Raw genomic sequence first — 24399 nt, forward strand, 5'->3', positions numbered from 1 at the left:
CAGTTTGCTCATGGCCGCAATGGAGCAGGAGGCTGAGCAACACACCAGTCCACAGCCAAAAGGCGAGGCAGAGTGGTGGAGCTGCCCCATGCACCCTGCACCGGCTTACCTCAAGGCTCCCATAGCTAGGCCATCCATGCCCCAACAGCTGCCTCATCTTGTGACCATGGCACTAGTGTGCTGTTCAGCCTCCTGGGCTCCTGTTGTACATGGCCGCTGGTGCTGCCGCTGCAAAGCAGATATCAGGGCATGGATGGCCTGGCTGAGGGGGCCCAGGTAAGCCGGTGCAGAGCATGAGGGGAGGCTCCACCACCACCCCACCTTACCTCATGGCCATGGCACTGTGAGCAATCAGATGGAATGGGCAGGCAGCTGGCTGCTCAGGCACTTGAGTAGGGCTTATTTTGTGGGTAGAGCTTATATTAGGCATACACCTAAACACATTAGGGCTTATTTTGGGGGTAGAGTTTATTTTCAGGGAAACCAGGTACATCATAAAATTCAAGGTCAGAGTCAGATTCTGAATTGTGACTCATAGGAGTAAGGGATGCCACGAATGAGAGTAGAGTTCATGGCTTGTATGTATGGAATTACAATTGAGAGATGGGGGCATTGGACAAGTAGAAGTTTTTGGAGGAAAGGACTTAACATATACATCAAAGATGGGGCAATTAAAGGAAACCAGAGCACAATGGCTCCTAGTTACACATCTATGGAGATTCTCAGTCATCTAGGTCATGGTTGTCCCAAAGTTGCCTCTTGGGGAAAAAAGCACTAATGGCTCCTAGTGTTCTGGGATCACACACTTTTTCAAATAGGCTTAGGAGATATTTAATACTGCTGTTGTACATTTAAAAATGTCAATAAGTATTCCAAAGGTTTTTGCAGCAGAGCCAAAAGCAATAGGGCATGCAGAAGAAAAAGTTATTGACCTCTATAGAGTTGTTGCCAGAGTAGAATTGGGGTTTTCTAGCTGCACTTTTGTAAAAATTAGACTTGCCATGCAGTAGGTGTCACAAACTTGACTTCTTTGAGTGTGAGGGCAGAATTTGTGGCCAAGGGATTGAGCTAAAGATCCATATACATTTGGTTTGATTCTTGACTTTAGTCTGGATTCATTAAGTGGCTTTAAGGAATCCACTTTGTCAGCTTCAGTCTGTAATCTGTTTATAATATTTGTTGTAGTTTGAAGGAAAGGAGAGGCTAGACCAGGGCATGCGGTTAACAATGTTTATTAAAGGAACGGTGGTTGTCGCGTCTGCCAGTCAACGGGCAGACTAGCGTGCGAACAACGGCTGGCTTGGCTTGACAGCCAGCTTTATATAGCCGGCTGTCAAACGGCGCCAGCCAATAGGAACGGTTGGTGATCCTGCTTAAAGAGCGGACCCGGTTGGAACCCCAACCGGTTCCCAAGACATAACAATATTATTCATTTGTCTGATTGTTAAATGCAATTGAATGCTTAAATACACCAGATAAATTGTATTAAGGATTCTTATTTATTATAGATTTAGGTGACTAATGACTTTTTATTCCTGGAAAATCTTTTTCATTGCTGGAAAATCCAAGACTATCCATAAAAACTGAACCACCTCATATTCTGCTATCTCCAATTCAGTGTTTCACCCTTAGAACTACATCTTCTAGCCAGTATAATCAATTCTCAATCAGCTGGAGATAATTAGTATTACAGTTTAACTAATTGAAGAGTAACACCAGGTTGGGAAAGGCTGTCCAACCCTGTCCATCTGCTTGGAGTGTTTTGATCCGTTCTGCCAAATAGTCATTCTTTCAGCCTCGTTCTCAGAGTAGGGTATCAGTGGGAAAGTGAAACAAATTGATTCATTTGCTCAAATAACTGAGCAGATGACCTCAAGAAAACTTCTGAAAATCCTAACAATACAAGTGGCGGTTTTGCAACCATGAAGGTTTTACTGTAATGATAAGTCTCTGAAAATTTATAATTTTTATAAAATACACTTATTTTGGAAAAGAGAACATTAGAAGAAAATGTGAAAATAAATAATTGTGCACCCAAACACACTATTCCAGATAAAATGAGTTAAGTTGATCTGATAGAGCAAGTTCATTTTTTTATTTTTTATTTTTTGTTCTTGAACAGTCTTGGTTTCCCAACAAGCTTGCAAGGAAACAGTTCATATAAAAAAAGCATGATCTAAAGGAGAACATACTTGGCATCTTAATTAGACATCGTTAGGGCTACTGAGACTAAAAGTATAGCTATGTTTTTATGGAAATCCGATTTCAAGTAAAACCAGTCTCTAAGCAGAGCATATCATGTTTTTCCCATTCATGTGATTATCTCCTAATTTGCACCTAGATCCAATTTTTCATAAATTTATATTAACTAAGATAATTAGCTCCAGCTAAAAATTAACATAAATAAAATCTTAACATGTGAAAACGTTAGAAAATAGAAATGTTAACTTGATCTATTCAGCTTTCTCAACCTGGTGTCATGCCCCTGTCGGAGTCTGAAACAGAGAAGGAAGATGAACAGCTGACAGGGAGTGGGAGTGTGTTTCCGTTGGCTGTGGGGAAAGGCAAAGTCCAGCTGGGCAGAGCAGGGGAGAGATAGAACAAGGGAGAGGGAGTTCAGAGGAAGACCTAGGCCCACCCCCTCTTCATCCTAGGGCACATAGGGAGGAATGGAGAAAAGAGCAACTTGTGGGTTGCATGGCTTACGGGGGAGGAAAGGGCCCTGATTCCCTTCAATAGCCACACTTGGGAATGCATACTGAGTGCGGCAGCTGTTGGGAGCAAACATGAGTTTATCTTGTGTTAACTTTGCTTATCTGTGTTCCTGGCGTCTTTCCAACCATGTGGAGTTATTGTTGTGCCTTCACATCTGGAATTCTTGCTCCTGCCCTGTCAGACCAATTACCTCATTTTGCCTTGTTTGGACTTATAATTTTTGTTGACCACATTTTGGACTTGATTCTCTGCAGCCAAAGGCTGTTCCTGGGAGAGTTTTTCTCCAGCCAAAAGGTAACCAGGACATTGGGGGCAAAGTTGGAGCTATAAAGGGACTCCTGATCATCTGACTTGTTGCCTTTGTGCCATGCCCCAGGTCATCACACCTGGTGACAATTTGTGAGGGAGGGGTCAGAAGAACCACAGAATATAAGAATTTTTGCTAGGGAGATGAGGAAACCCTATAAGAATCTTTGCGCCAACAGAGTACAAGTAGTTCATAAATACAAAAGCAATGAATGCATGAGTAAAGCAAAGCCTGAATGGAAGTCCTGAACAAAACAAAGCAAAAGAATAATTTTAACTGCAAGATATAATATTGACAGAAAATACCTCTCGGGAACGCAACCAAATAGGAAATATTAACAATTTGATAGGGGAAAGTAAATACAGAATAATTAACCATGAAGCCTCATGCTTGATAGATATAACAATAAACATTCCCCAGCTGGGCCATCTGTAGGTTCCTGCTACTTCTATCAAAAAGAAAGTGAGTGACACAAGCTGTATCTCTTTTGGACATGTGTGCAATCTTGCAATGCACTGCAGAAGGCCAGGGCTTGTATTGTGATGGCATGATCCTCTTTTGACAGATTGACTCACTTGACTCTCCCACAGAAATCCATATTACATCTCCTAGCACTCAGCACCTTTCCAGAGATTTAGATCTATACTGAAGCTCAAGAGAAAAGTCTGTTGAGTTTGGCTTTATCAGAAGATGAAAAAACAACATCTAACTATGAGAAACAGCTTGGGGTGAGGGGAGAAGGAAGGAATTCTAACCATTTTAAATTAGAATAGAGTAGAGTAGAGTAGAGTAGAATAGAATAGAATAGTATAGAATAGAATAGAATAGAATAGAATAGAATAGAATAGAATAGAATAGAATAGAATAACTTTTTTGTCACTTTGAAAGTATACTAATCGGCATACATTAAAATGATATTTCATTGCATACAGCCCTCAAAGGGTCACCACCTCCAATATATTCTATATAACCATGACAGAATGAATGAATGAATAGATAAATAAATAAATACCCACTGTATGTTATATGACACAAAATGTTGTGCTTTACCAAACCATGCAATGTACAAATATATATAAGCGATGTCATTTATACCAAAAACACAGAAGAAAATGATGCACATTATTTATTCCTCTTCATTTCAATAATCTTCCACAATAGCACTAGAGAGACAATTTACAAATAGAAGGTCAGGAAAAGACTATAGCTATATACTTCATTCAGAATAAGTCTCCTCGGACTGACTTTTGCAAAAGCATATGTAGGAATACTTTTCACATCAATAGACCATTTATATGCCATGTTGGACCAGCATTTTTCTCTGCTAACTCCAAATGACAGCTTATAGCTCTCACGATAGGAGGGAATATACAGTCTATCGCCTCTAAAGTGATCTTAGTACAACAGCCCTACAATGATTTGTTTCTAGTTCTCATGCCATGGTACAATATTCAATTAAGTTTTCGGAAAAAGTTGTGCATTTGGTTATTCTTCCTTGTCTTCTCCCCTAGAGGACATTCTGGTTCTGACTGAGTAACCTTTCCAGTGGCTTCACAGTGTTTCTTGCAAAATATTTACCCATATTTCATTCAGTTTGAGACTTCTTAATATTATGTATTATCTGATTTAGTTTTTAGTATTAAATACTAGTATTATTATTATTAACTGATTAAGTCAGAGTTTACTTCAAAGGCATTTGCTGCTGGGTTTTCCTGCCACCCATGTTTCAACCTCCCTAATGCAGGAAAAGTCTGCAGAGCTGAACAATGCATGGAAGAAGCAGTCATGGAGGATGAAAACATTCAAAAATAGAGAGTGATTTCATTTAGAATGCTCTTAAATGACAATCTGTAGCAGATTTGGAAAATGGAATAAATCTTGCAAGTACTATCCAGAATAATGGGAAACAAAACTTTCTGGTTGTTCTGCTCTTCTAAAGAAAAAAAACAGCATACTTATAGTTTGGAAATGCACAATATTATAGCCCAATTGTCCACACCTGGTGAAAATCCAGTGGGACTAGTGAGAGGATATGTGTTTCAGTCAGAATGATTACAAACTACAAATACCAAGTGCCCTTATTTCAATTAGTATTATTTGCAATATTGAAGTTAATTTCATTTGTCTCACATAGGTCTAGATTTGCAGATGTACAAGTTAATTGCAACTTTTTCAATGTGATCCCATTCCAGACAGAATGGGAAAACTTGCCTCAACCAACTCGTCACAGCCAGCTTACCATGGTCAACTCACCATGGCTAATCCGCTGTGGCCAACTTGCCACAGCCAACTCACCATGGGACAATTCAACAATTCAATTTGTTTAAAATAATTACAAAATTATTTTATTTTTTGTCATTCACATTTTATTTTGTCCCTTCTTTGGCATCCTTTCTTTAATGAATCTATTAGACCAGTCCCACAGAGAGTACGCCTGTGGTGAGTTGGCCGTGAGGAGTTGTCCTATGGCAAGTTGGCTGAGTCGAGTTGACTGCAGCCAGTTGTCCATAGCAGGTTGGTCATGGAAAGGTGTCCTAGACCCCATTCCAGATGTGTGGACATCTATCTCCCAAATTTACAGCAGCGTGCACAAGCAGACTTTCTGAGCATTCTGGGAGTTTAAATTCACACATCTGAGGAATGTTCAGATGAGGAGGCTCATTCAAATTCATTGTACACATGTTGTGCATTGACAATAAAGATTTGAACTGAACTGATAGGCTGGTACATAGATTCAGCATATTCCAAAAGTTCAGAAATCTTCTCCCACAATTGCCTACAAGATAAAACTTGGATGAGAATCCATCAAGAAATACTAGAACAATAAGCTAGGCTTGAAGGTTGACAAACATCTAAGAAAAAGACCAGAAATCTATATAGGTTTATCTGTGAAGTGACCAGAGTAAACTTGATTTGAAGAAAACATCCTTTATGGCCAACAATAATAGTTTCAGACTAATCGCTTCAGAAATCTCCTTTTTAAAAACCATAAAGTAGGAATTATGTGACTGAAGTGAGCCCAACCATTATTTTTAGCATTTAAAGCACATTCTCTTTGACATTCTTTTACTTTGAGACACTTCTTTCTCAATTGGAAACACAGCATTTAATTCAAATGGATTTGAACTTTTTAGGACAGGCCACGCTTTTGCTGCCATTGGAGAAATCATCTATATGTTTGGCGGTCGTTCCAATGAAGATGAATATTATACTGATGTGTATGCACTGGACACAGGTGCTTTTCATTATATATGATCATTTTGTTCGATTTATGAACTGCTGTTGTAAGTTAGCAAAGTAATGATTCAATGAAGAGATGAAAATAAATGTGTCAATGTGAAGAGATGAAAATAAATGTGACCATTTAGGGATATGTTTCAAGCAGTTTCAGGGCCCAAAAAATTCTGCTACAAAAGAGTTCAGATAGTTACCTACTATATTTGCCAAAAAGGAAGATAAGGGCTTCCCATTCCAAATAATTATCTGTAATTGGGGCAAAGTAATATTTCATTACTGAGAATATAGTATTAAAGACTGCATACATTTCCTTCTAGAAAGAAAGATCTGTCCCTTTGTTATAAAAAGAAGGGAAAAACGGCTCAGTGTCCAGTGATTTATTCTCCTGTCTTTACAAAATGTGCATGGAGTAAATTGAGCTAAATAGATCTATCCCCTAGCACAGAATTACCCTACATATGTTAATGTGGGAGAGAAAGCCACTGAACTCATCGAAATTTACTACAGATGGAATGCCTTTTACACTCATTTTAATGTGGGATGCCTTATAAATAAATAATTTGGCAACCAGACAATTCATTTAGCTGACAAAGACCTGATTTCTTAGCAACCAATCTTCCCTAGTGGGTGAGGATGGATCATCCTTCTTTTCAGATAAATATGGTACTCAAGAAAAGACATTATTCTGAATTCTTTGGCAAATGGAGTATGGCAATATCAAAGGAGGATACACAAGGGAATATTTTAAAAAATATATCCATGTAATGTAATTTTCACTGATTTCAGTGGAATTTAAATTCAACTCACTATACAATCATGGCATAGTGCAGAGTAGGCATTTTTGGATGGCTGAGACATATCTGGGATTTTGAGAGCATGTGCTAGGTATGTTTACAAAATGGCTGTCAGGTTAGGCATGGTCAAAAAATGAAGTTCTCTACAATTTGATAGGAGTCCTTTGAGGATCCAAAAGTATTCCTGCAGTCAACATAATGCTAGAGGCAGATTATTTTCTTTACAGCAGTCTTAACTTCCAATTTAATGTTGTTATTAAAGGAATATTTTGTTAAAGTCACATAGGTTAGAAGAGAGTAGACACCAGAAGCAGTGTCTGGGGACACCTTGATCCTGCATACCCCTAGCTTAGCTTAATTGCTCCCTGTTTGTTTTCCATTCCATGTGGATGCTTCTTGTTGTAAAACAAAGGGGGAAAGCTTGCCACACATCTGGGGCCTATGAGCCTATTTAGATCAGGGTTGATTTTTTTAATGTTTCCCAAAATAAGAGCCCTATCTAACATAAAGCTTACTATAGGATACAATTTGGGTCAGTCACCAGGACCAGAGGTTTAGTCTTTTGGCCTTCAGACTGTCTACCAAAATGTAGAGAGAAGTTCCTTGAAGACGGTCTTAAGTCTTAAAACTCGAATGACTAAAACTTTGGTCCTGGTGACCGACCCAGATTGATCAACATTATCCTGGGACACATATATTTGTCTTCATTCAACAAAGGCTAATAGGTGTGGAGCCTGCAAGGATAACAAAAAAGGGAAGATAGCAAACAAAGTCCTACATCTTCTTATGTGCATGCAATGTTGTCACATTTATAAAAAGAATGGGAATTTAATTGCAATGACATAACTGCCATCTTGACTTTTTAACTTATCCCACCAAGAACTATAATGCCATTAGTTGCTGAGATTCTGATAAAAAAACTGGCAAACTATGACTGACTGCATGTTGCTATGTTGTGTGGGGTATGTTCTCTGGCTAAACTGCTTCATTGGCCATATAGCTAGGATTTAAGAATATGCTTCCGTAGAACTTAACCCTATGAGGAATGTGAAATGTTCACCAGCGTTTTGAAACTCTGATTTGGCAATGCGTGAGTTTTTAAATATTGCAGTACATTTATGAGACATATTACCACTCTTGTCTAAATTTGTCTAAATATGCAAATAGGTGCCATTAATAATGTCTGTACTGATGGGGTTGCTGGTTGTTTCTCTTTCAATTTTCCACAAATCATCACCCTTAGTCTACTACTGCAAGTGATGTAGGTGTAAAGTTAAAGATAGTGCTCGTAAGTATTGTGAGGAGGAGAACAAAAACTGGAATCATGTCAAAGAATCCAGTCTTTGGGCAGCAGGGTGAAATAATACATTTTTATAAGTAAATAAAATGGATGTATATGTCAAATGATTGGAATAGTGCTATTTCCAGATACTACAGAACAAAAGCAAATGAAAAATGTTTTTGTGTTATTTTCTATCCTCTCCCCAAGTATCTTTAACGTGGCAAAAGTGTGAAGTAAAGGGAGAAAAGCCTTTTGGAAGATCACATCATACATTCACAGCACATAGTGATAAGGTAAACAACTGAACATTTTGCTGTCCTCTTACAAATTAAGATGCTTTTACTTCCATTGTATTTGAGAACAGAAAACCTTGACTGCAAAGATTTAGGGCAGATATGCACTCTCTGCTTAGCACATTGTCAGTAAAGCCCATTCAACACTTCCTGACTGTAGGAATGGGTGGCATCCTCCTACTTTCACTCCCTGTCCTTGCAGATGTACCCCACAGCCACATTTTCCAGCTATGATTCAGAACTGCTGTTCTCCAACCTGAGCCATCTTCAACGCTTCACAATGGATGGTCTCCAGTATTTTGGTCTATTCTTATAGCAGCCACTGACTAGCTCTAGTGCCTGCCATGCTCCCTCCACCCCCCGATGCTGGTCACTACCATGTGCAATCCTTCTGTCCTGGGCTAGGTGAAATATGTCTCCCCTTTTTTCCTACCCTTTGCCCAGAGAAGCCTCCCTCCCTCCCTCCTTCCTTTTCTCCTTCCCTCATTTTTAGGTTGCAAGGAAAGAACAGTGCTACTTGTTTTTGTCGATCTGAGTCTTCCTTGCACAACTTTTCCATAGACCTACAGAAGTCTGTGGAACATAGGGGCAAAAGAACAACAAAGTTTCCTATTGCTGTAATTATTGTAGTATTAGAACCAGGATGGTGTCAGTCACAAACAATCAGACGCGCACATGCAGCATTCAAATTAACTACTTTATTGTTTTCAGCCTATAATATAAGAATCTCCCCATTCTTGACAATATTTAAATAAGACTCCAAGGAACTTGAGGGGGAAGAAAAAGACAGTCCTATCTCTTTTGCAGTTGCACAATGACTTTAGGCTAACTACATGCTTGATCCTCCTCCCTGCCAGGCTGGGTGCTTCCCAACAGATGGAATCATAAAAGGAACAAAGTATCTGGGTTAGAGTCAAAGGAAATAATGTGGTAAGGAAAGGTGAAGGCATCCCTGACTGCAAATATCTGGGAAAGCAGAGGAAAGTTATGGGGACTAGGGAACAATTCTCAAAAGGAAAATGCAGGCAGTAGACAGTCAACCCAGGAGCCATCCAGTGAAGCTTGCCTTCCTTGCAAGGACGGGAAAGGCAAGAATCTGGAGAACAACCAATCAAGTTCTGTGGTGGCATGTTCAAATTGAGCACAAATGCCAGCCTAAATGCCAACCCAACCCAACACAGAGTGGACTTTCTGAAGCTGGCTTAAGAAGCAATCAACATGAGCATGAGAGAGAAGCAACTTAAGAGTACGCAATTGCCCTTAAAAGGATTGTTGAATCAACTTCTGTGAGACCCAGAGATCTACCTACCCCAAAATCTTGATGAAAATTGTGGATCTTGAACTTTAGGTTTTTTTTTTTTTTTTGATAATTCAGTAGAATTCACACATTTCTGCAGAAAAGCATATTCATATGTAACATGAGATTCTTAAAACATTCTTGAAAAAAAAATATGTAAAATGAGATTGCCAAAATGTTACATTTTACTTAGGCTTAGTCCAAAGAGAAAATACACATTGCAGTTTAATTTATTAATGATTTTTTGAGGATTTTATTGCTAAACAATTGGAGATCAACTGCTATTGTAAGCCATGTGAGGCGGACATGGGAACAGGGACAGCAAACCAAAACAACAACAACCCTGCATTGAATTGCATAATTAAGTTTTTTGGACAAGTTCTGCAAAGAATCCATTCAATATTTTTATAGGGTAGGAAGAAGTTAGTGGAAATTATGTTAGAGAGCAAAGAGACTTAGCTCTCGCAGTTCATATTATGATTTTTTTGAAGCGGGTATCTATTTTGCCTTTGCAGCTGTATAAAATACTATGTGCATCACGCTATTCAAGAACTTGAATGCTTCCACTATCAAGAGAATCTTCAGGAAAATTGTGATGGAATGTCTATCAAACCCTGAGAACATGTTGGAGGAGAAAATTGTGACAGAATGACAATTGCTATTATAGAGTATTAATACAATACACTGTTAGCAACATCATCTTTTCCAGATATCCAAGTTGTTCTTATTTGCCAAATTTGCCTGCTTTGAAGGGGTTGACAGAAATACTGAGAGAAAAGGATGAAATCTTTTTGTTTTGAAATTTTTATTCATCACCCACCACTGACATCCACTGTGTCAGTGATGTTTTCCATCAACATCTCACTGACAGATCCATTTCAGAAATTCTCCACTGAGCGCTTTTTTGTAGCATTCTCAAAAAATGAGAGGATATCAAAAGAAACACTGCAAGATCTTGCTTGCTCCACAAGGTGGGGAACTTCTATTCAACAGGCAGAAGTAGAAAGTGTATAAATCACCTGGTATCTGGCTGAATATTCCCTTCTGAATATTTGGGTCAAGAAGATGGCAGGGATCTAGATTCTGCCCTTATGGCTTGGTCATCCTCCTAGATTAGCTTGAAATGACAGTTAGGAAATGATGGGAAGACTTCAATAACAGAATTCAATTGCTTCTTATCCATTCCTTCCACCTCCCATTCTATCAGATGCATGGAGAGTTTGCTTAGAGTTGAACAATGTGTTATTCAATCCTGTTATTGAGAGTTAAATGAAGCCTCTGTGGTTTAGCGGATCACACCTATCATTTGGAGTCCTTTGAAATGTGAGGTGAAGAGATAGGAAAGGGAATTGGCTGCATTCCAATCCAGCTTGTTTTAAACAGATTGCTAATTAGTAGACATTGGCCATTTCCAAGGCAACCAGCAAATAATAGTCCACGTGATCCCCAGAGCTTCAGTAAGGTGTGCAGGGCAAGACAAAGGCTTACAGAAGACTCCCAGACAATCAACAACTGGAAGCAATCTTGGTATCCCTTGAGCAATATGTATGTAATTTAGGAAAATCACTCTTTTATATTAGCATAGGAACACATATTAGCAGATGACTCCTTTGCAAAGCAAAGTGGACAAATAATTACCCTATAATACTGGGATTTCTTCTGAACATTTTCAAGATTGAAAAGAGTTTTATTTTTAGAGATGTTTGCCACATTACAATGTGCTATTGATGATCAATTAATGGACAAATCTTTTAAAAAATCATTATTGTGATAGATTTGCTCAAGAAGGATATCAATAAAGAACAAAATGTTGAGTGAAAAATAAATTATCTAATATCTGCCCTCGTTCTTCCATTTTAGGACATTTATCTGTTTGGAGGAACTTTTGAGTTCAAAGATGGTAAAATCATTTCAAAGAATGATATTATGAAATTAAGTTTAGGTGAGTAGGGGAGAGGAATGAATGAATATTCTGTTTGAACTTTGGGGAAGTTGTTATTTATATATTTTGAATAAAAATCATCTAAGCTTTAATATAAATATAAATTTCTGCTCATCAGTTCTGAATGGTTATCCTTTGTACTAAAATTTTCTCTCTGGATGTTCTATATTTCATTCACGCTTTTTTAATGTCGTAAACAAAGTCAAAACTGCCTCCTCCTCAAAAACAGTCTGCAAAATAAAGCTGATATTGTCCCCTTAAACTCAGGGGAATATTATTTTGTTTTTAATGTTTCATGTTAAAAAAAGTTAGCAACCGTTCATTCTTCATTCTTCAGCAAAAGTGTGTGTGTGTGTGTGTGTGTGTGTGTGTGTGTGTGTATCTTTGGTTATTTGGGTTTTCTCCTGTGTAAAATTGGAAGTATCTAAGCGATGTTTCGATGAAGTCTCATTTATCATCTTCAGGCTTGTGTCTTCGGCTTTGTGCTTCTTGGAGTAATGTGAGCTTGCAGCTGCTTCTTCCTTTTAACTGTTAGTGGGGTGTGACTTGATTGGGTGGGGGCTTGGCTGTGTTCTGATTGGGTGGGGGTGTTCTCATTGGTTGGGGGTTTGGCTGTATTCTGATTGGCTGTGGGTGTGTTCTGTTCAGCTTGGGGCTTGATTGTGCTCAGGATAGTCTTAGTTACTGGGGGGTTTGACCTGTGATCCTGCTGTTTGGCTTCACGTTCGTGGTCATGCCGCATCTTCATGGTGGGCATTTCGTTCGCTTCATGTATGGGTCGGAGGGGTTTGAAGTGGGTAGTGATGCAGCTGCGATACGGCTTCTGGTCCGTGGTCGTGTCTCATCTTCTGTGTGGGTGTGAGTCTGCTTTCTACGTGGAAATGTGGTGGTAGCATCTTGTATGGCCCTCGTGCGTGTGGGTCTGGTGTCATTCTTCATGTTAGGTACTCATTTGTTCATGAGGGTGGGTTTCCAAATGGCTGGTAGGCGGGAAGTATCATCTCGTTTATTCATGCTGTGTGGGTGTTTTTCTATCTCTATGGCTTCTCTGATTATTCTGTTGTTGAAGTGTTCAGTTTTGGTGATAGTTCTGGTATTTTTAAAGTCAATCTCACGTCCTGTGGCTTTGAGGTGTTGGACCAGGGAAGAGGTCGGTTCTTTTTTGATTGAGTTCTTGTGTTCTTCAATGTGTGCACTTATTCTTCTGTTAGTTTGTCCGATGTATGTGGTGGGGCAGGTGGTGCAGATGAGATTCTGCCGAAACATTGCTACAACTTTAAAAGCACAACTACAATGACGTGGGAAAATACCCGAACAAAGCTGAATGCCATACATGTAAGTACCTGCAAAAACTTAAGAAAAAATATATATATATATATATATATATATTTGTTTTCTGAGGTTCTCGCTGGTATTTATATGTAGATCTTGTTGTTCGGTTTTCTCACAGTAAGATTCGAGTATCTAGGCAACGTTTGATGAAGTCTCATTCATCATCTTCAGGCTTCTGTCTCCAGCTCTGTGCTTCTCAGAGTAATGGAGATTGCAGCTGCTTCCTCCTTTTGCAGCTGCAATCTCCATTACTCTGAGAAGCACAGAGCTGGAGACAGAAGCCTGAAGATGATGAATGAGACTTCATCGAAACGCTGCCTAGATACTCGAATCTTACGCGGAGAAAACCCGAACAACCAAAGATCTACATATATATATATATATATATATATATATACACACACACACACACACACACACACACACACACATATGGATCTTTGGTTATTCTGGTCTTCTTAGCCTGAAGGTGATGAATGAGACTTCATCGAAACGTTGCCTCAGATACTTCCAATCTTACGTGGGAGAAGACCCGAATAACCAAAGATCACATACAAATACCCATGAGAACCTCAGAATAATATATATATATATATATATATATATATATATATATATATATATATATATATATATATATATATATATATATATATATATATAGTTTTAAATCAATCACCTATAGTAAAGACATAATAAAGACAGCAAGAATATTGGAACATTCCCTATCACTTTTGAAATGTACTGGAGAATAACTTTCCAACTTTAAATAAACTGGAAATTATGAAAATTACTGCAAAATTTAAAATCAGTAATAAATTTTCAGGAGTTATAGAAGTGTGATGGGAAGCATTTTCACCCAGCTGGTCAGCTAATTTATAATTATAGAATAACAGAATAACAGAGTTGGAAGGAACCTTGGAGGTTTTCTAGTCCAACCCTGTGCTCATGCAGGAAACTCTATACCAATTAAGATAAATGGTTGTCCAATCTCTTCTTAAAAATCCCCAGTGTTGGAGCACCCATAACTTCAGCAGGCAAGTCGTTCCACTGATTTATGAAAAAACAATTGTAAGTGGGGACTTCTAGGTAAAGACAGTATATTGAAGATAACTCTGCAGCAAAGTGGAGCTGATGTTTGCCACATTAATAAGGGACTGGATGAGTATATCAACCCCTACTATCCTCTCTGGATAAATGAGAGTAATGCAAGATTACCCAAACTGTTTCTCCTTATGGCCAGGGGTGGGATTCAAATTTCTTAACAACTGGTTCTATGGGTGTGGCCTAATTTGTGGGTGTGGCTTGGTGGTCATGTGACTGGGTGGACATAGCTTGCCGACTGGGCATGGCTTGATGGACACATGAATGGCTGGGCATGGTTTGCATGTAAATATTGTAAATATTTATGTAAATACTGAATTTTTTATTTAAAAAAAGAACAAATTTTACCAAAAATCAGGCAAAGCAGGCAGGCAGATTGAGTTGCTCACAGAATCATAGATTCATTCACAGATCTACCTTTCTGCACAAAATTAACTCACAACACACCATGTATGTAAATATTGAATTTTTTATTTAAAAAAGAGCAACTTTTATCCAAAATCAGGCAAAGCAGGCAGGCAGATTGAGTTGCTCGCAGAATTACAGATTCACTCACAGATCTACCTTTCAGCAATTTGCTGCCTGAGTCTGCACCAAAAAATAGAAGCTTCAATCCTAAGGAAGGTTCAGCTCTGCTCTCAGGCCACTTCTCCCCCCTCCAACCCCCTGAATACCACCTCTGACTGGGCCTCAGGGAAGCCTCCTGGGCAAAGGCAAAGCAGTACAACAGCAATTTAGCTTAGCTAGAAAGCAAGAAATCATCAGATTTCCTGCTTTCTAGCTAATCTAAATCACACAGCATAGCTGATAGTCAGAACAGCTGGGTGGGGGGAGGCAAAATAGCAACATACCAAAAATTAGAGGAAGGCACAATGGAGGCAAGTTGAATGGCGCACATGCGAGATAAGGAGTGACTGGGCAGGGCGGGGAGGGGCCAGCCAGTGGCGCAATTTGCCAGTTCTCCGAACTGCGCAGAATCATAACAACCAGCTCTATAGAATAGGTCTGAACTGGTAGAATTCCACCCCTGCTTGCGGCTGTTCCTTTTCCTAATGAAGAAACTGATCTTGGGGTGGGTGGATTTGCCATAATTCCTCCAGTCACAAACTGAAGCTTTTAAAGTTTGTGTACTTTATTGCTGTTTTGGGAAATGGCCTATTCACTGATGCGGAGAAGTACAAAGTCACAAGGCTGAAATATTATACAAGTGCCTTCAATCCTCAGTATAACATTGTGAAGATTTATTTTTATAATCCATATTTTAGTTATGTTAAGAATTTTAGTTAAACAGCAGAAAGCAAGACAAGTTATTGGCTACAAAAAGTTTTAGAAGCTCAGAAAACTTCAAAAGGAGTCTTAATATTAAGACTCTGAATCTAGTTTTATAGAAATGAAGGTATGCTGTGAGAAAGAAACATTTTTTTTGACATTGTAGACATTACAAGACAAGGAACTTAAAATGGCATTCAGGGATACCTTTGAGAAACTGTACCAAGGCCTGTATTACAACTTTGATTCAATTAATGTCAGGTATGTGGTGTCTTTTTGAGAACAGTCTGTTCCCAGAACAAGATATGCAGCAAAAATGTGAATTTGTCACCAGATATAACTGGGTGTGGCTTTACAAATTAAAAATGAAATCAAAATCAAAATTGCATAAAAGAAATTATATTTATTTTTGTTGGATTCATAAAAGAACATTTTGTTTAAAGAGGTAAAGAAATTTGTAACAAGGATCAACAATGATTTCAAGGGATTACAGAGAAAGATTGTTCTGTATAGGAGAAGAAAGAACTGCAAAGTCAGTTTGTTTGATCAGGGATAAAATGTGATATGTTGTTATTCTGGATGTCTCTTTTTGGATTTATTGAGTAGTTAAACTGGCTTTGCATTTAATTGCTTATTATTCTTCAGAGTAAGAAAGTTCGGGTACTTGTCTTTTTAAAGGACAAAGTGTTTTTCTTTCTTATATTAAATGTCAGTCTCTTGTTTATATTAGGAGACTGGGATTACTTTAAATTTGTAAAATGTTAATGTGTTTATAGATTAAAGTGGAGGTATGGAATGGATATTTTAATAAGATGAGTCGCTATATGGAATGCATTGGTGAGGGGGTTAAATATTTGGAATGGAGAAAATATGTATAGGAGATTGCCCTTGTAAAGGGGAAATGGTCTTTTGGTCAAGTTAAAATTTGGTTGGAATCATTTTATGCCTTTTAAACAAGAATTTTTCAGAGATAAGAATTGAAATGTGTATTGTTGAGTTATATACATGTTAACTAATGTTAAAATTCTAGAGTATTTGCTGATAACTAGACCAAGGAGGCAGTGGTGGGATTCAAATTTTTTTACTACCAGTTCTGTGGGCGTGGCTTGGTGGACATGGCAGGGGAAGGATACTGTAAAATCTCCAGTCAGAGGTGGGATTTGCCAGTTCTCCGAAATACTCAAAATTTCCGCTACTGGTTCTCCAGAACTGGTCAGAACCTGCTGAATACCACCTCTGTAAGGACATTACTTATTTGATTTATATTGCTAAGTGATGGTTTGTAGGAGGAAGAGATATATTTGTTAGTGAGGAAAAGGTGAAGAGATGGTGCCATTTTTTATACTTATCATGAAAGGAGTTAGAAGTCACTCTCTTGTGGAGGAAAAGGAGGGTTATATATATTTTTCTTTTTGCTTTCTGGCATTTCTGCTCTTTTTCCTTTTAGTTTGTGCTATCTTTTATTGTTTTGTTCACAAAACTTCTAATAACATTGTTTCTTTAAAAAGGAAACAATGAAAGCAGCACAATAACGTAAAATGAAAACAAAATATCAGTAGAGATTTGCCTCCAATTTAGTGTGAATTTTGGTCATTCTTAATATAGATGAGGTTCACAAAATAAAGGGAGGGAAAAGTTCATGTATAGGCATTGGGAACCATGAATCCATGGAATAACCCTACACCAGGGATGTCCAACTATGGCTGGCTAGGGAATTCTGGGAATTGAAGTCCACAAATCTTAAAGTTGCCAAGTTTAAAGATCCCTGCCTCACACTGTGATACCTACATACCTGGCAACTAAGTGGCAACCCATCTTCAAGCTCAATTACGTTTGGATTAAATACATCAGGAAGACAATTTTAAGTAGACTACACCATCATTAATTAGATGCCGCTTAACAATTCCTGTTCATAAACTGAGACATAGCATTTTGAAGGAAATGACAACTGAAAGGTAACATGCATGGATTTCAGATTCACTGTACTGATTTACTGTGAGAGAATTGGGATCATTTGCTTGCATTGTCTGTTCTTCACTCCCTTTTCTTTTCCTCCTTGTTTCGCAATAATCTTTCAGATTATTTTGCAGTATATCTTTGATTTGAGATAGTGGATTGCTTTTAGTAATTTTGAATTAATTAAGAAGCTTGTATAAAACATAGAAAACAATCTCTTTAAAAGGGTGTGTTTTTTATTTGCCTTCGTTCTTGCTAGTCAGTGGAATAATTAGATTAGTCTTTTTTTATATAGCTGTTTCAGAGCTTTTGAAATGAGAATTCTTTTTGTAATATATCTTGCTATTATATAAAAAGCCTTGCATATTCAGTCATTTTTCACATTTAGAATATTGACCGTAACTATGTAATCTGCTGCAGAATTTTTTTTTGTACTTTCCCAATGAAGTTGCATTGCTACTATTAATATTTAAAATATTTTTGATATGTTATATAGCTCGGATGAAGTGGAAGAAGCCACTTTTCATAGGAATCCCTCCAGCCTGCAGATGGAATCATGTTGCATTTATTCTCCATAATCAAGTAAGTGAAAATAATTTTAAAGTGAGAAGCTGCCATCCTTGTTCTGTTTGAACTTGTCTCAGTCCAGTATCTCCAAAAGTCTACTTTGATTTGTGCTTCCCATACATTGTTAAATTTAAAACTCTTAGCATTCTTAAACAACATGGCTTTTAGAAAAAAAATGGGCTGGGAAAGCTATTGTGTGTCCTTATTTTTAAAGAGTAGTAAGCATAACAGCAAAAGCACTTAAACTTACATACTGCTCCATCATGTTTTACCATACTCTCTGGGTGGTTTAAAATGTCAGCATATTTCCCCCAAGTATCTGGGTCCTTATTTTACCAACTTTGGAAAGATGGAAGGCTGAATCAACCTTGAGCCCCATTAGGATCGAACTCCAGGCTGTAGGCAGAGCTAGCCTGCAATCCTGCATTCTAACCACTGCATGACCAGGACTCCTAAGCCAATAGGTCACAACAAATATACTATTAAATATGCTAATATACCCAACAAACATACTAAATTTATGAAGATGGTAGAGGTGATTAGGACATTTTCAACATGAACCCAAAGAACATCTCCCATGTCCTTCTATAACTGCTCAGGAGTGACCTTTGTCCATTCCCGAAGATCCTCCCCCCGTAAGATCACCTAACAAAGACTTACTCTTCTAAATATCTTAATAGCTGGGCAGTTTTCATCTGTGCAATAAACACTTTTAACTTATTTTTATTCTTGCTGTTGTTTAATGTTTACCAATTAGAAAAATTGTGACTGTACAAATGTATTTTTAGATTTTGAGATTGGATTTCGAACTTTTGTAAGCCAAACTGAAGGGCAGTCTGGAAATTTTAAAATATATAAACCAGTACAGATCAGGTCTCTTCAGATTTTCTAGCATGAAGTCAATTTAGCAATTAGAATTAAAATATTTTTCACAGAGGCTCCTTGAATAAACTTCTCAGCTTCCTTGTGTCATAGCATAAGAAAGGAAGTTTTAAATAAAGCCATGTCATGTTTATTAAAATGTGTTGAAAATGAAAATAAATAGGACAGATTTTGCTTTGGAGCCAATAAAACTGGAACATGATCTGCTCTCAGAATTCTCCAGAATGATGCTGTCATCTCCACCAACGTCTGAACGTCTATTAGGGGGCTATCTTGAGTGGAAAACCCAAAGAAAAATATTTGACCAATGACTGCAAAATTGGCCTGCCTACTTTCATTTCAGGCCATGGATCTTCCCTCCCTCCCTTCCTCCTTTCCATTTCTGAGTTTAAAAAGCAGAAACTGCACAGTTTGTTCCACAGATATACAATCTCTAAGAAATGTATATTAGGAAAGGAGTGTCCAAAATCTTTTAAAAAGAAAAGGCTATGATACAAATATTTCCCTATATGTGATTTCTATTCATTGCTTTTTAATACATTTTAAATGAACGATTTAATTAGGATTCTTACATGTTTGCATTGGTAGCTCTATATTTTCGGTGGAATTAATGGGAAAGAATTCAATGACCTCATGGGAATGAAACTGATAAATCCTTCAGAGAGACAACTTTGTAAGTTTATTTAAACGATACTAATTAATTGCATTTACTATTGTTTAGAACAGGGATCTCCAAACTTGGCAACTTTAAGACTGGTGGACTTCAGCTCCCAGAATTCCTCAGCCAGCAGATGCAAAGTTTTGAGACCCCTGATTTAGAGGTCAAATTATACTTATTCCAGATTTCTGTAAATTATCTGTATTTATCTTTGTATTTTACTTCAGTTACTATTAAACACAACTTATTGATTTAGCCTCTAAAATTGTCATATAAGATACTCAAAACAATAGGTGTTTCCAAGGCTGCCATTGTCACGTTCTTTTTAAAATCTATCAGACATCTTATCTGTACAATTATTTATAAATCGATCTAAGAAATTAACCTCATTTTCTGCTCATATTTTTAAATGTATATATTACTGCCATCCATAATTAAGAATTGTTGTAGAAGTAAATTTTACATGAGACAAGAATTTTAATTTATGTTTTAGTGCCATTCAAATATGTCTCATTATCTTTAAACTATGAAAATTAAATTTCAAGATCCTTGCAAATTCTTTGATTTGCAAAGATACTTTTTAAAAAAATACTTTCAGTCCCACATTTGATATAATTTGAATATTGTGACTTGCCTTTTTTTAATCCATACAGTTACATATAAGGATTGATTTCAATATGTTACTATTACGTAGCATAAACATATTCTATTACTTTTCTTATATGCACGATCTTACAAATCTTTGATTGAACTCTGTAAATATCACTCAGCCAAATCTCTTCTCAAGACCCTCAGTTCAAAAATAATATAGCCTGAGCCTTGATTTTCATCTGTTTTGAATCTCATGTATCTTTTGATAGCCAGCTATGTTATGGGACCATTTTAGTTCTCACATAGTAGTCCCAAATATGCTTTTTCAAGAGGCAACTGGACTTTCTGGTTTTTCTTTGAAGATGTTTCACTTCTCATCCAAGAAACTTCTTTAGCTTTAGCTTCATAGATATTTCTCACATAGTAATTTGTTCCTGTACTAAAAGCATTGTCTCTAATATATTTAGTATCAGAGTGATAGAGGGACACAATTGTCTATTCATTGGACAAGTCTTTGCTTCTCTGTAAATGAAGAATAATAAATTATTACAGAAAAGGGACCTAAAAGATTTTTTGCTGAAGTATAAGGAATACAGTAATTTTAGAAATGCACTTTGAAAAGGAAAAGTGCTATAGAAATGATTAATAATAAATAGAGATGAATTTTAAAATCTATTATATAGTCTATGATCATTTTAGTCAATGGGATTTTATAAAATAGAAGCTCAAAAAGTTACCCATTTTATTGTACTAAGAATATTGGAAGATATTAAATACTAAATTAGGAAAAAATGTGATGTTATCATTATATATAAATATGCAAATAAGTTACACTTATTTGAGCTCTTCCTTGATGCATAAATGCAAGTTTTGCTCAAAATGTACTTTCTAAAAGAAGACACTTCTATAGAGTAGTGAATAGAATAATGCAGAAGATACAGAATACTTTCAGTTCAACTTTTTCACTTCTAAGAACCTGTCCTACTTATAGATAAGTAGTTTAATGTTAAAATATATGCTTTTTGCCCATATTCTGAGATTATACTTCAGAGGTTAGGAAGGAATTCTCACCATTTTCTATTATAACTGGCTTGTGAGTCCTGTTTGTATAACTGCATTAAACAACTTGCCTGATGAGCATCTTTTCCTAGCAGCATCTGCTTGTGCTTGGTTACATACAACCACAATCCGGTTTAAATTTTTAAATAAGCTTCTTTTCTCTACCTATATCTGAACTTCTTTTCCCCTTTAGGCAGAGTCCTTTCCTAAGAAAGTGAAATGTTGTCAAGTATTATTCTTAATTTTGAATTTCTAAAGTCCCATGTTTGTAGTTCTGAGGTCAATCTATGAAACAATTTTGCCCTGTTATCTGGCCCACTTGCAGTCTATATCAGGAATCTCCAACGTTAGAAACATTAAGACTTCTGAACTTCAATTCCCAGAAATTTTACACAAGTAAAACAGTCCTCCACTGAAGAAATAAAGTCTGGAATCTCTGTAAGTTTTCTTAATTACCTGCCCTATTTCTTCCTCCTTTCTTTCACTCATGTCTACTCAGAAATAGGGTGAAAGCTGAAAACATATCTATTCTCTCGAAGTTCCACTGCCTGCAAAATTACTTATAACCCAAGAGCAAAAAAGAGGGAAGACACCATAACTGAAATGTAGCAGCATATAATACTGAGGTTTTTTCATTCTTTCTTTCCATTTATAAGCCAACAAAATCATGTTATTTTTGAAATGGAAATAAAGCAAAAATGAAGAGTATATAAAATAAGTAGTAACAGTAGCTTCTTGGGTGAGAAGAGAAATCTCCAAGCAGAAACAAAGAAAGTCCAGCTGCCTTTTGAAAAAGCACCTTTGGGACAGTGTATGATCGACTTTTAAAAAAGAGGAGAAAGTATGTTATAAAATGGCAGAGATGAATGGCTCTTCTTCTCGTGCTGTAGAAAAGAACAAAATGGCTAATGTTTCTCAAATCCTTTATTACAGGTCAGCGACCCAGACTAAATAAAACCTACTAAATAAACTAACAGAGTAAAGCTACAAAATATAATATATAAAAGAAAGCAGGCAAGACAAAAAATATATACAATCATGCTTGCATTCTTTTGCTATCAGCAATGTACAAATTTTACAAGCTACAAAAACAAACTTTGCGATGGCATGAGTTACCTTGAGGTCCTTATCTGCTACTAAAAATTGCAGATAAAATTCAGTCCATCCAACCTGGAAATAAGAGTTAGAGACATTAAGAGCGTATATCTTAATTGAAATTACAATATAACAGAAGACCTCCAACATTGCTGATGATATATTTTTCTACCAGAGCAATATAAATGCTCATCAACATTTATTTTTTTAAGTTAACCTAAGGGGGCACAGTAGCTCTGCAGTTTAAGACACTAAGCTTGTCAGCTGGAAAGTTGACAGCCTGTGTTCAAGACCCAAGTGCCACATGATGAGGTGAGAGTTCCCATTCTTGCTCCAGCTCCTGCAAATCTAGCAGTTCACAAGCATGCAAATGGAAATAGATAAATACTTTGGTGGGAAGGTAACAGTGCTCAATCCACCTTGGCATATAGTCATGCTGGCTACCTGACCCCAAAAGTGTCTTTGGACAATGCTGCCTCCCTCGGCTAAGAAACTGAGATGAGCACCATCCCCTAGAGTTGGACACAATTGGAAAGGGGAAACCTTTAACTTTCAGTTTATCTGAGTACAATGCCATGTGGTAGGGCGCATTGCTATTATCCAATTGTAGCCTAATTGAGAGTTTACTATATTCTGACTGAAATTCTATTTCAGGAATCCTTTGTTTAGATATCACCATTAACTGATCTTGTCTATTGTTTCTTTGCAACTCAGAGATTTAAACAGAGAGAAGAAAAGAAAGAAAAGAATAAAGCAGTTAGCTTTATTTTTTTAAAAAGCCTAGAGAAAGTTTTCATAAGAGTATTGAAGAGCCGAAAAGCATCCATAGCAGTTGAAATTTCAATCATGATGACAAAACCTGCGTTTGTGAAGTGAAAACATCAACTCTGTTCCTTATCAATATGTGTGAGCCATGACTTATTAAATGGGACAGAAATTGCATCATGATATTGCGATGCACATTTTGGTTATTTTTTCCCCTTGCCCACCCCAGATGCTCCCACTGGCTATCAATCTTCTTATACATAAACATTTATCTAAAATAAAGGATTTTTTCTTCTTTTCCTAAATAAGTCCACCAAAATGTTTGACTGGTTCCCATTTTGCTTAATTCTGTAGTACCATATGGAATGGAATTACCAAATGTTTAAGATGCTGTATAAATATTATTTTATTTTTTTAGGTTTGTATACCACCCTTCTCAAAGCATCTCAGTGAATTGACTTATTCAATTAAATGTGGCCACAAAGAAACATTTGAAACAAATGCAAACAGAGCTGTGCCTCTAAAGCAGTCTCTTCTTCAAAAAAAACCCCAACAATACTGGGCACAATGGAAAATGTTCAACATTATCTTTCAATTTTGTGAAAATTAGAACCTATTGAAAGGGCAGGTGTATTGTTTTAAACACAGATTCACCTTCCAAGTGAATAAAATCATATCTGAGCTACTCAACATAGCTTATGTGTGTATGGTATCCACCTTCCATCACCCTTATCATATACCCTAAAATATCCAACGCTTATGAATTTATGTTTTAACTAAATCATATTCATGAGCTAAACTTATGTTTCTGACCTTTGTTTTTTAATTCTAGTTATGAAAGAGATTTTTTCAGAACTGGGGATCGAAGGAATAAGCAGCAGGTATTTTTTTTCCTGACGTCCTGTTTTTGCTTCCTACAATTTCTGAGAGAGAAACGGGGGGAAAGGAAAGGCTTTTTTTTTAGCATCAATATTCAAAAAGTCTCTGCAGTCTGCTAACAATAAATAGTTTGAGTTTATTCTTAACAGGCTTCTTCTGTCCCACTGCTTTAGGACTAGATGTAATTTTCTGCACATTCATCTATTACTAAGTGGCACTGAACTAGCGCTGGTTACTTCTAAGGGGATACAGCATATGTGAGCTGGTGCTGCATTTTTTCCCTATCATGCTTCAGACAAGATTATCTAAGAGATTTCAGGCTGAAATGCTTTCCAATTTGAAAGATCCTCTTCTGATCTCAAAGCAGACCATTTC

The 24399-nt window shown here is 37.0% G+C and overlaps 2 protein-coding genes across 4 annotated transcripts in view; one reads left to right on the top strand and one right to left on the bottom strand.

Moving 5' to 3' along the window:
* Window positions 1-24399, bottom strand: part of LOC113438506 (solute carrier family 71 member 2-like) — a 127359-nt gene that overhangs the window by 83829 nt on the left and 19131 nt on the right. The gene's annotated exons all lie outside the window — the stretch shown is intronic.
* LOC113438507 (kelch domain-containing protein 3-like) overlaps window positions 1-24399 on the top strand; it is a 68517-nt gene that overhangs the window by 31961 nt on the left and 12157 nt on the right. For all 3 annotated transcript variants that reach the window (XM_026703921.2, XM_087926844.1, XM_087926845.1), the window contains 6 exons: window positions 6157-6257; window positions 8543-8628; window positions 11786-11867; window positions 18025-18110; window positions 19566-19650; window positions 23978-24026. In XM_026703921.2, the coding sequence (XP_026559706.2) occupies window positions 6157-6257; window positions 8543-8628; window positions 11786-11867; window positions 18025-18110; window positions 19566-19650; window positions 23978-24026 (489 nt within the window). The remainder of the gene's footprint in view (window positions 1-6156; window positions 6258-8542; window positions 8629-11785; window positions 11868-18024; window positions 18111-19565; window positions 19651-23977; window positions 24027-24399) is intronic.

The sequence above is a fragment of the Pseudonaja textilis genome, chromosome 2 (assembly GCF_049901715.1).
Source record: "Pseudonaja textilis isolate UNSWEBS1 chromosome 2, rPseTex1.2, whole genome shotgun sequence".
Lineage (NCBI taxonomy): Eukaryota > Metazoa > Chordata > Lepidosauria > Squamata > Elapidae > Pseudonaja > Pseudonaja textilis.